This window comes from Podarcis raffonei, chromosome 2 (genome assembly GCF_027172205.1).
Source record: "Podarcis raffonei isolate rPodRaf1 chromosome 2, rPodRaf1.pri, whole genome shotgun sequence".
In the NCBI taxonomy this organism is placed as follows: domain Eukaryota; kingdom Metazoa; phylum Chordata; class Lepidosauria; order Squamata; family Lacertidae; genus Podarcis; species Podarcis raffonei.
In genome coordinates this window covers 38,783,742-38,799,733 of record NC_070603.1, presented here as the reverse complement: position 1 = coordinate 38,799,733, position 15,992 = coordinate 38,783,742, and the positions used below count along the sequence as shown (strand labels likewise).

The 15,992-nt window shown below is 41.9% G+C and overlaps 1 protein-coding gene across 3 annotated transcripts in view; it reads left to right on the top strand.

Annotated features, from left to right (window-relative positions):
* GAS7 (growth arrest specific 7) overlaps positions 1 to 15,992 on the top strand; it is a 125,705-nt gene that overhangs the window by 103,450 nt on the left and 6,263 nt on the right. For all 3 annotated transcript variants that reach the window (XM_053376080.1, XM_053376082.1, XM_053376081.1), the window contains exons 5-9: positions 493 to 546; positions 7,072 to 7,161; positions 9,010 to 9,125; positions 13,092 to 13,166; positions 15,520 to 15,598. In XM_053376080.1, coding sequence (XP_053232055.1) covers positions 493 to 546; positions 7,072 to 7,161; positions 9,010 to 9,125; positions 13,092 to 13,166; positions 15,520 to 15,598 — 414 coding nt within the window. The remainder of the gene's footprint in view (positions 1 to 492; positions 547 to 7,071; positions 7,162 to 9,009; positions 9,126 to 13,091; positions 13,167 to 15,519; positions 15,599 to 15,992) is intronic.

Below are 15,992 nucleotides of genomic sequence, written 5' to 3'. Positions count from 1 at the left end.
TGTGTGTGCAGTTGCGATATGAACCTAACAGCAAAGGAAGCCTTTGTGTACAGCAGCTGAACTGCGTGCGAAACGTAAACCAGAGCTTCGAATAACTCTTTTAGGCACAGTAGCTAAAGAGCCCTGCTTCAGAGTTGGCACGCAGTGGAAGAGTTAATTCCAAAGCTAGGCACTGATTGGAAGGGGAGGTGTCGCCGTGTTTCGGATGAATTATCTGGCTGTACAGAGCTCGTGTGCTGCTTCGTGAGCACAGTGCAGGAGTCTCCCATGCAAGAGTTGAACTGTGACACCTCTGGGGCATGGAAAGAGGCTAAGCCAGAAAGCAGGGCAGAAAGGGAATCTCCTCCAATTTGGCTTGCACAAAGCACTGAGCACCCCTGCTTCCCACACACGCACACACAAGCACACACATACACCTTCCAGTAACTCAGAATACATACCATGTCGGATGTGGAGTGCAGTTTTGACGATGCCTCTTGCCTCTCTCCTCAGAGTCCTGGGTCCCCCTCACCTACTCGAAAGCAGAACAAGGAGACCACGTTCACGGTAAGTAGAATCCCACCGTGATGATCACCAGTCCAGTTGCTATGGTGATCCAGTCACCAGAGCAAGTAGCATTGCAGGGCAGGAGAGCCGTCAGTCCGTCTGTGTATGTGTTGGTGTGTTGAATCCGTGTGAAAGGGTCTGCCTCATGTTTTCCAGATGTAAACACGGTGCCTGCTTTCCACAGCAGTAGCTGCATTGAAGCCATTTTTAAAAGGCTGGAGCTAGCAGAGAGCCTGTTAAAGAGAGACAGGAAAGAAATGTCAGAAAGCAAAAGGAGAGGGTGGGGGCACTTCTTTCTGCTGTGATTTTTAAATTATAGTTGCAGCAGTGTTTCCTTTTGTTCGAAGTTGCTTCTGGGTAGATCAAGCAATTAATAGCCAATGAAGTCATCTTAAGAATGGAGTGTTCCTGTGGGCAGCACACACAATGATAAAAAGTTGACAGTCAGGGTTCCCCCCCCCCCAAGGCTGGCTTCCTTTGCAGCTTTGATGGATGACTGAAGGGGCTAAAGATCCATAGAAAGAAGAAGAATATTTTTTGAAAAGATGCCCCGTGAAGTTGTCGTAGTATGCACTTTGGCTGAGGTCGCGAACATGCTAGATATTTCTCAGTAGGAGAGGATGAGATGCAAGCCTTTGAATCCTGGCAAACCTCTTTTGACTCCTTATGTCCAGAAACTTATCCATTATTGCTCAGAAACCTGGCCCAGCCATCCGGGCTCCATGGTTAACAAAATATTTGATTTGATTGCAATGATTTAAGAGAGAGAGAGAGAGAGAGAGGGGTGGGGGTGGGGGACATTTCCCTGTGGAAGTGTGAGGTTCACTCTTTTGCTAGCTACAGCAGTGGAAAGGAATTTGTTGAAACAACATGACACATCTCAGTGTGAATTAGAGCACCGAGAGTGGTGGTGGAGAGAACATTAGGGGGACTAGAATATGAGGTGGTGATTAGTGTCAGTGCTGTTTTCTTTGTGACAGGATTGATGTTTGGTGCTGCCACTCAGTTTTCCCAGGTTTGAGATTTAGTTTGAATGTTTCATCAGTGTTTCCTCTGCCTCCTTCACAGTTTGGGTTCTCTAAAACGAGAGAGAAAACACAAGCAAAAACTGTTTATTTGGTATGGGTGTTGGACTTCAGGTTTCCCCCCCTGGATTTTGCACTTTATGGAGCGGATTGCAAGAAATAATGCACCCTCTTAATGGCTTACACTTATTCTGAGTTGAAAGGGACATAAAGCAGCAACCTCAGATCTTGTGAGGGGTGTCTGGGGCTGTTGCCACACTTTTCGCTCCGTACTTCACCCCATCAACATGAAACAAAACAAAACCCAGAACTTAAAGGGGCTCCAGGGGGGTGTTACTGTAGAACAACTGGCTGTGTAAAGAAGACCTAGCTGTGGGGATAACCCCATTCAGTCAGAGGCAGTTGAAGAAACAGAAGCAGTGTGTTTTATCACTACTGCTCAGCTGCCATACATGTAGTAACAAAATTGAAGGCTGAAAGGGGTGATTACCTTAATCCTAAGGCACAATTACATTGCAGCTGGAGTTAGGGATGATTCAATCCATTGTGGTGCCCTGGTTAGGCACCCCTGGGTTAAAGTGCTGTACTGTGACTTGGGAGACCAGGGTTCAAATCCCCACTAAGCCATGAAATTCACTGGACAGTGTTGGGCCACCCACCAACTCTCAGCCTGACCGAACTCATGGGGTTATTGTGAGCACCTTGGAGGAAAGGCAGGATAAAATAAAAAATACTGCTCTTTGTGAATGGCTTTGTCAAGAATCATTACTGCATTTTTTGAAGCTCTTTGAGGCTACAGTAATATTTGGAATCAGGCTCATAAGTGGGTCGTCTGTATCATGGTTCTGAGTATCTGCATTAATATTGTACCTCCTGGGGGGTCAGCAACAGTGGTGCAGGTGTTTTTCTATATGGCCCATCTCATCCAAGTGGCAAATGGATTCAAATGTTGCATCTGCCATGCAGTGTCCCGACCACAGTGAAATTATTTTTTGGCAGAACCATGCCACTGAGCTTGACCTGGAGAGGCAGCAAAGAACACACACATGCACGTACCGCACCACAGGTTCTCTCCCACTCTTTTCCTCAAGCCCAGCACTTGATTTTTGAGAAGGGATTTCTATTGGATGCCACAAAGAGTTCGCTTAGAATCATAGCATTGTAGAGTTGGAAAGGGACCCCAGGGGTCATCTAGTCCAAACCCCTGCAATGCAGGAAAATGCAGGCAACTCATATGGGAATCGAACCCACAACCCCGGCACCATGCTCTAACCAACTGAGTCAACTGGAGTTGCATCTTTCTTCTGAGGAATATGTTATGAAGTGCCCTTTTCAGCTGACTGAATTTACACATATTGCCAAACTCCAAGGATTGCTTGGTTCACTTCCCGCTTCCTCCTCCTCTGTCTGCTCCCTGCGCTTCACAGTCTAGGACTTCTGTAGTTCAGAGGCCAACCAAAGTTGGTCTCAATGTTGGAAATGCCAAATTATGGTTTGTGCTTCCGGTAAAGCGGGATTACCAGATTTGCAGGACAGCACAATCAGTCATTTGACTTTTCTGACACCGAGGCAAACTGTTGTTTGTCAATAAACCACAGTCAAAAGTCCTTCACAGCACATAGGAGTAGTCATAAGCTTGAGGGGCTCATTCCTGTTGCACCAAACTGTGGTTTAGCTGTATGTGTGAACACAGCCATTTTTCTCATGGGTAGTATACAGAAGTTACTAACTTTCTGAGGATAGTGGGTGAGAGAGGAGAAATGTTGATTGTGTTTCACAACTGAAGTAATTTTTCTCAAAATTGGGTTCTCAGCTGTTGTTGGACCACAACTCCCATCATCCCTAGCTAGCAGGGCCAGTGGGATGATGGGAGCTGTAGTCCAACAATAGCTGGTGACTCAAGTTTGAGAGACACTGATCTAAAAAGATAGGCATGTAAGACCATAAAGTCCGAGGTCTAAAAATTACCTAGCTTCTTCCTGTGACACGAATGCTCCTTTATATGCTCCTCTTCCAGTTTTCTCTGCTGCAGCACACAGGACTTAAAGATCTGTCTCACATATACACTCCCAGTGTGGCATTTTCTCTTACAGCAGTCTGGATGAGAAATTGTGCTCTTAAAACTTGGTCACATCCAGTGGAAATACTCTGCTTAGAAGTTTTAGCAGAAATTCGAAACATCTGGAAATGTCTCCAAACCATGTTGTAGGCAAGTGATAATCCACCATGCAGCGACAGCCTTCAGGTGCCAACAAGTGCTAAAATATATATTAAAAAACCCTCTCTGCTGAAAATGAAGCAAGTTGACCTTCCTGGCAGTTGACAACCTCATGAGATGCTTAGAGTTACATATGTTGGATGTGGTTCTTTGCATTCCAGTGTCTCATAACTTCTGTGATCCCATCCTACGACTTGAATGAAACACTCTTTCTTTTGTGTTACCATTCCAGTTTTCATGGATGTTCATTTCCCTCCCTGCCAAAAAATAAAATAAAAATTCTGCTTGTTGCCATTTAATAAGAGCAACTCCAGTGCACTCTCTTGTTAGCATTACCAGCAAGGGCACTTCTATTTCTGTGGTGTTCCTATTCAGGTTATGACCAATTTCTGGCCACATTTGGATGATCATATCTATGCCTAAGGAAGCCAAGTTATGAGCAAGCCTCTTGCTCACACACCCAGCACCTTTGTTCCTTTTCAATGAGCCACAATATAAACCAGGAAGTCTCTAAACTTAGTTTTGGGTTTTTATTCATTCTGGGAAACTCTGGTTACTAGCATTAGAACAAGCCAGGGTATTCAACTATGAATTGAAGTTTGTTTAATATCCTGGCTTGTTCCAAGGTTTTCCTGGTTCAGACTTAACAGGAAACTGTAGTTAGTTAGAAGCTTCCTCATTTAATTATAGCTTGTACCAGAGGGAGGGGCAAGAAAGGAGGAAAAGGCTCATTCATATCTTGGTTTATTAAACCGATATACGATTGTCTGAACCATTTCAGTCTTCATATTACAGAATCACCTTTGACTGCTGGACACCTTGACTTCTTTGTGCATGAGTTCTTTCTGGCTATCGGGTCAACCCAATTTATATGTATTTTGTAGTGTTTCAAGCTATACCCTGGAAAAGTGAAACAAATCCAAATGCATTGTCAGCACAGCTACAACAGAAAAGATATACAGTGGTACCTCTGCTTACGAACTTAATTCGTTCCGGAGGTCCCTTCTTAACCTGAAACCATTCTTAACCTGAGGTACCACTTTAGCTAATGGGGCCTCCTGCTGCTGCCACAATTTCTGTTCTCATTCTGAGGTAAAGTTCTTAACCCGAGGTACTTCTTCTGGGTTAGCGGAGTATGTAACCTGAAGTGTTTGTAACTCGAGGTGTTTGTAACTTGAGGTACCACTGTACCTTTGACTGTCCCAGTTGTCTGTTGGGCAGTGCCTGTTGCAAGTTCACACATGCCCCTAATCTGGATAGCTTTGTCTGGGCAATTGAGCCAATTAACACAAGTAGGTGACATGGGGCTGTTCCTAGCGTCCCCACTCATAGTGTCCCCTTCCCTGCCTTACCATGTCCTTGGCCTTACTGTTTTGGTTGGGAATGGCGTGAATAAGGCTTCCATCTGTGTTCACTTGAACACGTGGCAGAGTTCAGGCGAACGCATGCAAATAGCCCCCTTTATACCTTCTTCACTCTGCATGGGACAGTTGGAAACGGTGAAGCTGTGGCCAGTGCATGGGGTGATTATTGGGACTGGGATGGCATGTGCAGCTCCCTGCCTTCTGCTTGTATTAATATTTCTTGCATGGGTGTATTTAAAAAGTTTATTTAAAAAAAAAAATTTAAAATGTTTTTCTTATATATATGGAAGTAGGTTTGCTCATCCACCCAAGCTGTTGTGTGGTTCTATAGAAAGGAGACAAGTCTAACCTCTCCTCCACATTTCTGAGAACATTTAGTTAAAAACACATTTTTCTTTGAACTGTGTGTTCTTTCCCCATCCATCTCCAACACTAGAGCAAGCATCTTTGTTTCAAAAAGAGAGAAGCAGGCTCTTCCTCTCCCCTGGCAGGAAAATGGTGACATTTGAACAAGGCTTCCCCTCTTTTTCTTCTTCAATGAGTGAGGTTATCAAGGTACTCCACAACAGGACTGGGTTTAGTGCCACCATAGCAATAAGGAGATAGGCCCCTGTACATCCTTGATTTTGTCCTGGTGGTATTAGGAGAATCATACACACATGTCCCAAGTCCCCTTACAGGGCCAAGAGATTCATAGCTTAAAATAATTGTACGCAATAACTTGATCATCCTTTCCCTCCCAATTTTTGTGAGCGCTTGCAGATTATATTTTAAATGTCCCCTACAGCTTCTTGATAGTGCTTTCTGTTTGTCAAGTACACTGTCAACAACACAGTAAGGGCATTTAAGGAGGTCTTTTTGGTCTCTCTCTAACTAGGAAGCTTCATCAAAGCTCAAGCCCACTAATCTCTCTAAACCGTTGAGAACTTTGCATTTTGGCATGCACTATAGTATCTATTTCTTGTCCCAAGATGAAGCAGTTGGGTGGATTATAAATTTAAATAAATGCTTTCTGTCAGGCTTCATGAATTAGTGAATTATGGATCCAGAGAGGAATAATTTCCAGTTGCGCTTTTTAAAAAATATGCATTGAAGTACAACATCTGAATATTAGTCTAATGATTTTATTATTAATCTGGTTTTCTCTCCATTGTGTCCATTAGCTTCACTGGGTCTTTCTGTGTACTTCTGGCACAGGCTGTTGTGTAAAATTTGGTTTTCCATTTGTAAGATCCCTTAGGCAGCTTTAACTCATTTAATGACATCCGGTCCAAATTAGAAATGGTTTTACCTAGAGCTGCTACTAGATTTCACCAGAAGGGCAAACATGGAGGTTCCTGTTTGGGTGAAACATTTGAGGAATTTCCACAGAGGCAAACATTTTTAGTGAAGTGGTTGCCTTTTGAATTTCATCACTAAAGTGAAATTGCAAGGCAAACATGAAGGTTCCTGTTTAAGAAGGAACATCCAAACAATTTTGAGGGTAGTAAGATTTAAACTGCAATCCTAGCCCCACTTCCCTGACCATAAACCCCATTGGATTCAATGCATGCTTGGACTTGGGCTTAGAAGTAAGTCCAGGTAGACATAGCTAGGATTGCTCTTTTAGTTTAACAATAAGTACTGCACATTCTTAGTTTTATCCTCCCTCTTCGTTTAAATAAAAGAAGGAGGCATGCAGGGTTTGATGATCAGAGATCCTGTTTTGCTTAGAGTCTGCTTTCTAGATATTACAGCGACTTTCAACCACACAAAATCTCTTACATCTGCGTTCTATGACATCTCCTGGTTAAAGCGAGCATTACATTCAGCAAGAACCTAAGCCAGCTGCGTTGCATTTATGCAGCTTTTGTTTACATGCATCCATGTTCCTGAACTGCTTTGCACGTCCAATGTATTCCTCTTTCCTTTTTGTCAGATAAACTGTGTGACGTTCCCCCACCCTGACGCAATGCCAGAGCAGCAGTTGCTGAAACCTTCTGAATGGAGCTACTGCGATTATTTCTGGGTAAGTGAGCAGCCACCCATATGCTCTTTACTGCAGCAACTGGGATTCATACAGTACGTAGCATATTGCTAAAATCTCTGTTAGCAAACATGTTAAAATCCAAGCTTGGAAGGAGGTGCATAAGATGTTGGAGAAGTTGTTTCCCCACCTCCACGACCTAATTGCATTGCAGCCATATTACGCAAGACCAGGTGACTACAATGGCCTCCTATGTTGAGTCATATTCTGGGGCTTGTAACCCCGGAAGCCAGCATCATACAAATCTGGGCAGCATGTATGTGCTCAAGCACCATCTTCCTGATTTGCTGTCATCCCATCTGGTCCTCTACAAATGCATCGTGTTAAAGTGTAGCCCAGGCATAGGCAAACTTGGCCCTCCAGATGTTTTGGGACTACAACTCCCATCATCCCTAGCAAATAGGACCAGTGGTCAGGGATGATGGGAATTGTAGTCTCAAAACTTCTGGAGGTCTGAATTTGCCTATGCCTGGTGTAGCCATTATTCCCCTTTCTTATCTTAGACCTTTCCAGAAAGGGGTCTGGTGTCCCCAGGATGCTGGGATGAGCTCTCTTAATAAGCTGATTGTTGATTGGTTGGCCTGGAGAGCTGGATAGTAATAAGGTAGTAATAAATTATCTGAGTATGGACTTTAGTTTTGGATTACAGCATACACATCCTTTAACTTTTGTAAAAAATTGGAGTAGATAAGTTTTACAGAAATAAGAGAATTCCCTGCAACTTCAAATGTAATGATAACTTTAGAGGAGAATAGTATAAGGAACAAGATGGCCAAACTACTTACGCTGGACAAAACTCACGAGTAATCATCACCCAAGAACCCACAGCCCAATTGGACTGGAGCCCTGTTCTGTAATAAGTGCTTAGCATAATTCAGCTACAACATGATTTGCTTCATTCAGACACAGATGGTTGAAAGGGGAAGGGGAGTTTGCAAATATTATATAAGGGTAGGATGTAGTTTTCCTACACCCAGAATATTTGTGGTTGAGGGGCAGATGTGTTTTTTTTTTTTTGTAAACAATAAAATTAGATGATTTAGACTTCCTTGATAAAAATAATAATGTGGTTGTCTTCACAGAGAATGAGGGCAGAGTGGAGTTCCATGCATCCGAGGAACCATTTTGTTTTCTCTTTTACATTTCATGTGATATTTCCAAGTGCATGCAAAACGTTAGATGTACAGCATCAGAATTCTCTTGCACAACTAGAGGTTGCCAGAAATGCAAATCTTGCAGCACCCACTGTGCAATATTGCCTTGTAGGGATAAAGAAGCAGTAGGGAAACAACAAATAAGCAGGGGAGGGAGAGAGTGGATAGAAAAGAGGTAGGAACTGTCCAGGGAGCAAGGCTTGTGTGGTAGGCCAGGAGGTATTCTGAGTAAGAGTCTGGGGAAGAGAAGCCTATATGCCAGTTTGCAAAAAAAATATGTGTCTAGTTCTGACCTTGGTCATTTGTCCCTGCCACAAGCATGGGTTGTTTTCTCCCTTATATTAATACTGTCAATTCCTATTAACACAGAATCTGCTGCTGTTTAACTACCTGTTTCATATATGCCAGAGCAGCCCCTAGTGGCAATGATCTGGTATTTGCTGGAAATTCTGCTAGCTCTATTGAAGTTGTCTTTGAAGATCTGCTAGCAGCTGTTGTATTTGTTGCATTAGGCAAAAATATCCTGAATAGAATTGCCAGCTTGTGACTTGGGGGCGTTTGAGGTAATTCTTAGCCCACTTTCCAATATCTGCTGTGTGCCGGAGCTGCTAAGTGCTTTGGCACATCTTCTGACGCCTCTAGTGTGGGATATATTCTAACTGCATGTTTCCTTTAGACTGATAAGAAGGATCCTCAAGGAAACAGCACCGTCTCGGGATTTGAAATTCTTCTTCAGAAACAACTGAAAGGAAAGCAAATGCAAAAAGAGATGGCGGAATTTATTCGGGAAAGGTAACTTGGAAATTCACTTCTTCTTAAATTGGTTTCTGTCTCCATTAGTGAAACACCTGCTTCCGTTAGTCCCTTAGTAAATAACTTGCTTTCACTTAAGCACACCCGGTCTTGACAATTTGGAAGGCGAATACTAGCATGGATGGGTTCCTTGGCTTGTTCTGTCTTGACTACTTTATATTCCTACAGACTACCAGCAGTATCTTATTCTCACTTTCATAAGTTCATTTATCTAAAGCTTTGCAAATGGTTTATCCAAACATGAACACACGGCATTTATATTCAGCAAAAGGATCAACAGCTAACAAGTTTTTCAATCGGCATTGTGTATGGGGTTCTGGGCCAAATTCAGCAATTTTTGGCTATGTTAGCACTGTAGAAATGCTCAGTTTTAGAAACACAAAAGGATCAACAGCTAACAAGTTTTTCAATCGGCATTGTGTATGGGGTTCTGGGCCAAATTCAGCAATTTTTGGCTATGTTAGCACTGTAGAAATGCTCAGTTTTAGAAACACATGCATTCATTTTTGTGAAATTCATGTAAAATAGTATATGATATCTGCTCTTGATGTTGTGGTTCACACAGAGAAGATGCTGTATGCCTGAAGAATTGCCTGCCCTCCTTCTCATGCTTTCTGACATGCACCTCTGCCCAACACTTGTCCACAAACTTGTGTCACCGTGGCAGCAACAACACTTCATGCTTATACTGTATCTGTCATAGGTGGTTCAAAATAAGTCAAGTGAGTTAGTGTGTCTTTCTCAATAATAAGATGGTTTGAAATATTCAGTGGCTGCAGTTGTTTTTATGAATTCATGAACAGTAAGACGCTATTGAAGTGATGTACAATAAGGTAATATGGGATAAAATACCAAAGATACTGAGTCTTAAAAACAATGAAGCCATTTTAAAAATTTGTTCAGTCAGTATTCCAGTAAACGTTCCAGTAAATGACTGGGTCACACTTCAAGGAAAGTCTTCTTAAATAAGAAGGCAGTGATAGCCACTCAGACATCAAGCAGGTGCCTAATTTCAGCTGGCAACTAATTCCAGAAGGGTCAGTTGATGGGTCTGATCCAGTTTCCCAGTCATACAATTCTGTAGCTTGGATCCTATTTTTCCTTCTGTGAAAGGAACAGAATTCACCCTCATGGAATGGGACTTTTACATCTTCTGCAGCCTGTACCCATCAAAACCTGCTCCTGGTGATTGGAAATGGTGTGGGAAATGTTGCAAATGGAATAGGGAGACAGTAGAAGTCCCTTATCATACATGAATGGAGGAGCAACATCTATATGCCCAGAGCTGCTCTTTATAACATTTGTCTATATGCCCGGAGTTGCTCTTCTTAAATGGAAGGACTTCAGAGAAGGACCTTAGATCCAGTGAAGTCTTTGGCTGACAGAAGGTAGGGAGGTGATTTTTAAATAAATAAATAAATAAATAAATAAATAAATAAATAAATAAATAACCCTATACACACACACCTGGGACCCCTTCCATGCTATTCCAGAAAGTCCACCTACCCTCTAGAGTGGATTTTCAGAGCTCACAAGGGCTGTATTGGGAAGGGGGGATGAGCAAAAATGTCCTCCCCTAGTATTTTTCTGCAGAATTGTCCTGTAAACAAACAAACAAAAAATGCTCACAGGATCTCTATTTTCATCCCTGTGTCTCCAGAAATCATAAAGCTGGGTTGTTGGATTTAAGAAATTCTGGTTGCAACCTAGCAAGGCATTTAATTTTTTCATATTGTTTGATATTAGTACAATCCCTGTATTTACTAAGGCTCCATTTTAATCTTCACTGTAGAGACTTAGGAATCATAGAAGTACAAATCCTCTTGAGTTCTCTCTACTTCACGATCTTCAGTGACTTTAGCACATCTGGGGGTGGGGATCTTTCCTCACCCCATCCGGTCTGCCTCTGCTCTGCTAGAACATGGTTTAAATAACTCAAAATATATGCAGGACATGAAAGGAGAAGGCGCGCGAGAGAAAGATAAACAGTTATTATTTATAGCTGCTCATTATTTATAACCACTCTTAGAAGAAAAAGAGCACTGTTATAAATAGCTTTCCGAATAATAATAATAATAGGATGGAGATTTACTTCTCTATGGCTTGCAATGGAGAACTGGAACACTGTGTTCCAAGAGTGGACTTTGCCTGGTCAGAGGACAATGAAAGCGCCACTACCATTACCCATTTCAATTGGACGGTGGTGAATTGGTAGGAAAACATTATATTGTGCCAGTGGAAAATTTTAAGCATAAGGACAAGTGGGAATCCTTTTGACAGAGTATAGATCATCAACAAATCCACACAGCTCTTGAGCACAGAAAGTAACCTTTGGCACAAAATGGCAAATATATAAATATGTGTCCATAAATATATTACATAGCCATATTGCATACCTTCCATGGAAATGGGAGAGCAGAGGCCATTCACAGCTTTACAAAAGAAACAGTAGTTTACATGGATTGATATCGTTCTCACCTCTTCTTGGAAAATGTCTTTATCAAGGGGGAAACTTGGAAAAGACCCCCAAGCAGTTTTTATCAAATAGTACAACTCTGTTTTTGCTTGACACTGAGATGTTTGGTTTGGATTGGTGGTGGTGGTGGGGTTATTAAAAAAAAGCCACAATAGCAGTTTAGGCACCTGTCTTTTTGTCAGTGTCTTTTCTATGGGTGTATTTGACCCCCTGCTTGGGAGACTATTCACTGCTCCCCACAGTGTTGGGGTGTGTGTAGGTATTTCAAATAGATACGATTTTAGCATAGTACAGAGCTCCACGATTTTAGCATAGTCCACAGACCAGAGCTGCATCAGCATCTGCCTTAAAAGGTGGATGGGGCTGCCCACCTGTCAGTCATGTAATGTAACAAATGACATCAAGTGTTTTGGTGCTTTGAAGTCCTGATGTCAGGAAAAAAGCCTTCCTTTAGCAGTTCCTTGTTCTTTGTGAGGTGCTTTGAAGCCCCGACTTTGGTACTTCAAAGAGCAGCCAAACTGAGAAACCTTGGATGCACTCAGTGCTTTTTTTCTGTAGGTACTCAAGGGTACAGAGTATTGGCATCTTTCTTTTTCAAATGTTGTGAAAAAGTGAAAAAAGCACTGGGTGCACTAGAGAGTTTCCTCAGGGAGGAGTTCTCTCACACATCCAGACCAAGCTGGACTGAGCTCCCCACCATGTAATCCAATGTATGAGGGGTTCAGTCCTGCTTAGCCCTGAGTTTGGATGCACAACAGAGTTTCTTGCAAGGGGTGCCTTTGCCTATGGAAATTTCATGGAGGGGATGGTATGGCCAGGAGGAAGAGTGAGGGGAGCCTGAGGATTTGGAGCTAAAGGAGTCTGTGCATGATCCCAGTAGGGTGGAATTGGGGTCTCAAGAAGTGTCTGGTGCCAAGGGAAGGCTAGGAGACCTGGAAGGGGAAGATTCAGACCCTGAGGAAGACCAAGCAGATTGTCAAAGAGCTACTTGTTCATCACACCTTATTTATCAGCCTGTTTGTATTGATGGGGCTATGTAGAACAATGGAATATCTCACTATGAGTAGCAGAGAAAGATCCTCTTGCAGGTGGATCCTCTTGCAACATAAATACATTTTTTGACTTAAAGAAAACTGAAATCTTGCTTTGGCTTCTGGTAAGAGCTGGACTAGATTCAGCTGTTTTGACGAGTCGGAAGGAGCTGTCCAACCTGGTTTCACATACCAGGGAGGTGGAGCTGCTTTGTCCTGTTACACACAACCTATTCTTTCCATCATCATAGATATATGGGGTTGGGGTTGAAGACACAAGAATTGACCTGTATTACCTTGGTGAGGATTTTCAATAATGACTACTCAGCTTGTTGGGTTTTGCAAGTTGAGTTATACAATGTGTGAAAACATCTAGTGTAATGTGAGATACTGTTCTTCTAAATGATATATTTCTGCTGGTGTTCTTCCATTCTCCAGGATAAAGATTGAGGAAGAATATGCCAAGAACTTGTCCAAACTATCACAAAACTCATTGGCTGCCCAGGAAGAAGGGTAAGGTCATAGTCTTACCATTGTGAGAGTGGATGAAATCCCATGTAGCTATAAAACCTGTGCCTTTACTTAAATAATTTCTCCGCTCTTTCTTGCTTTCTGTCTGGGATCGACATTGGACCCTGGGCCCATCCTGTCTGGTTTCTTACTTTGGAAATCAGCACAAGAATGAAAGGTTGTAATTTGTACTCTGAGGGGGAAGAAGAGGATCAGTTGCTCACCTATCCATTGAAAAAAACGAAAAGAAAAAAAGGGTATTGATACTTCAGTAATGTGTTAAGTGTTTGGAAGTTAGAAGAGAAAGTAAAGATCATAGAGAAATGTACCTCTTCTCTTTCCGTGGAAGTTTCAATCCAGCACAGCTGTATAGCAGGCCAGCTGTCAAGTAGCAGTAAGCCATAGTTAATGGCTTATTGAGACAGAGCAGTGCACACTGCCTGATTACTCCTGCTTTGGGCCTCAACCAGTGGGAACAACCAGCCATGAATTGTTGTTAGGTCCAAACTGGGATTGTGTTTTGTTTCTCTTTAATAAACCAGATCAGCAAGCCAACAACAAACAATGGCTTTATGTCGAAGAGTAGTCATGGTTTGTTAGAGTGAAACAAACCACATCTCAGGTTCGGGCTTCATGGCTTGTTTCTCCCACTAGGGGACAAGCTGGAGTGGAAGCGATTGGGCAATGTGCTCTAGCACACTGTTCAGTCCAAATGAGCCTTTAACCGTGACTTACTGTTATTTGCAAATGAGGTCAATGAGCATATATAATGCAGCCTTTTGATACGTTTCATTTTCTTGCAATGGGGATTTGACCACATGTTTTAAGTCCTTTCCAACTCAGAAATGTGATTCGCATTTTATTTTAAGTCTTTGCAGTTCCATCTATTCTAGATTCTCCGTGGCATCTGATGAGGTGGACTCTAGTCTACAAAAATATATCCCAAAATAAATGTTAGTCTTTAAATAAATTTGTTCATCTAAGGAGTCTCTACAGACCCTTTGATGTTTCTTGCCACAGAGTATAATTGAATTGCAAACATCTGATAACTTAGTTTGCTCCCTTAACAAATTCCTTGTTCCTTTTAATGTTTGTGTCCTCCTGGAGGAGAGTATATTGATTGCAGGAATTCACAGTTTATTCATTTTCTACTCTGGAGGGCAAGAGGAATTTTAATGGGGCATGCCTGCATACCAAATACTGAATTGGGTTTCTGCTTGGATGCATTCAATTCCTGGTTCCAAAAGAGATGTAGGCAAAATAATTCCTGCCTTGTACAAATACTTTGGATTTCAGCATGTCCGTCTATAGTATTAAGATGGCTTTCAGACACTAGCAAACTGTCCAGTATCATTTACTTACCCTGTACGTTTCTTCTGTTTCAGTGGCTATGGAACTTATTTAATTTTTGTGATATGGGGGGGGGGGGGACATGTAGCAAGGCAGGTTAACTGTCTTTGTCACCTGGCATTCATTACATTTATATCCTGTCTTTTTCAGTGATGAAACTCATGTAAACTTCCAGCTCATTGCCTAAACTGATAGCCATTATGTTATTATTCTCTCCACTAGACTAATTCTCACAAGTTATTGGACACTTTGCTTGGAGGAGCTACTAATAGTTTGGAAGACATGTTTGAAAAGGCTATTAAAAGAAATCACATTGTTTATTTTCTGTCACCTGAGAAAATTAATTCAATTCTCTGTGTTGTCATGGGCTCATTTCAATTGTTTGACATTTTGAGGCTTAAGAAACAAACAAACAACTCATCCAAACAGCTCCTCATTAGGTAAAACCTTCCTAAATGTAATTGGAGTCTGATGGGAGACACTCTGGATCTAATCAACATTTTATGGCTACTCTACATATTATGCTTCAATTTATGGTTAAGCTATCCCTTTTGGTATTTAAAAAGTATCAAATTACACACTCGAATCAGTAGATGAAGAAGTCATTAGTTACCTCTGCTGAATTATTATAACTACAAGTAAGAGCACAGGTAGAAAAGTTGCTAGTTTGTCTCAAATGAATGGTAATTATGAGCCTAAACAGCACTAAGGGATTGTGAGCGTAATTTATTCCAGGGGGTGGATGGGGGAAATGAGAGGAGATTTTGCTGAAAATAATTATGCTCATCTTCCTTCCCCCGAATGTGAATCTGAACATGAGTCTAGAGAGAAAAATTATGTAAGATAATTTACATTTTTTGTCTTTTGAGTTCAACACTCTGAAATGCAACTGTTCCCATTATGTGTAGTATTTGGAATGCTACTGCTAACAGAAACGTACGTTTGTAATGATGAGAATTGGATGCTAATGAATGAGTAAATTTCTTACCCGTAACATATGTTTCAGGACGCTTGGAGAGTCTTGGTCTCAGCTGAAGAAAAGCCTGGCTGATGAAGCAGAGGTTCACCTCAAGTTTTCTTCCAAGGTAATCACTTCATAAGGAATCTTCTGTGTGGGGTTGAGACCAGCAGAACATGTTTTCTGAAAACTGGGGTGCAGTTTTACATAAAAGCTGCATTTGCGGGATTTTCATGGGTAAACTGGATAAGATGTCTGGAGAACAGAAGGATCCCAGTGAGTTGCTTTTTCCCAAAATCAGAAGCTATTTAAGCAAATGACTGTTGTGGCCCTCTAATGCTGGTTGATAGGAAGCTGCCTTTCATCAGGCCAGACTGTTGTTTACTCTGGCTGGCAGTGGTCTCTTACATAATCTGTTCTGCAATCCTTTTTTAAAGTGGGGATGCCTAGGTTTGAACTTTGGACCTTCTGCACTCAAAGCATGTCCTCTGCCATTGATCTGTGGTCCCTTCATTGATTCC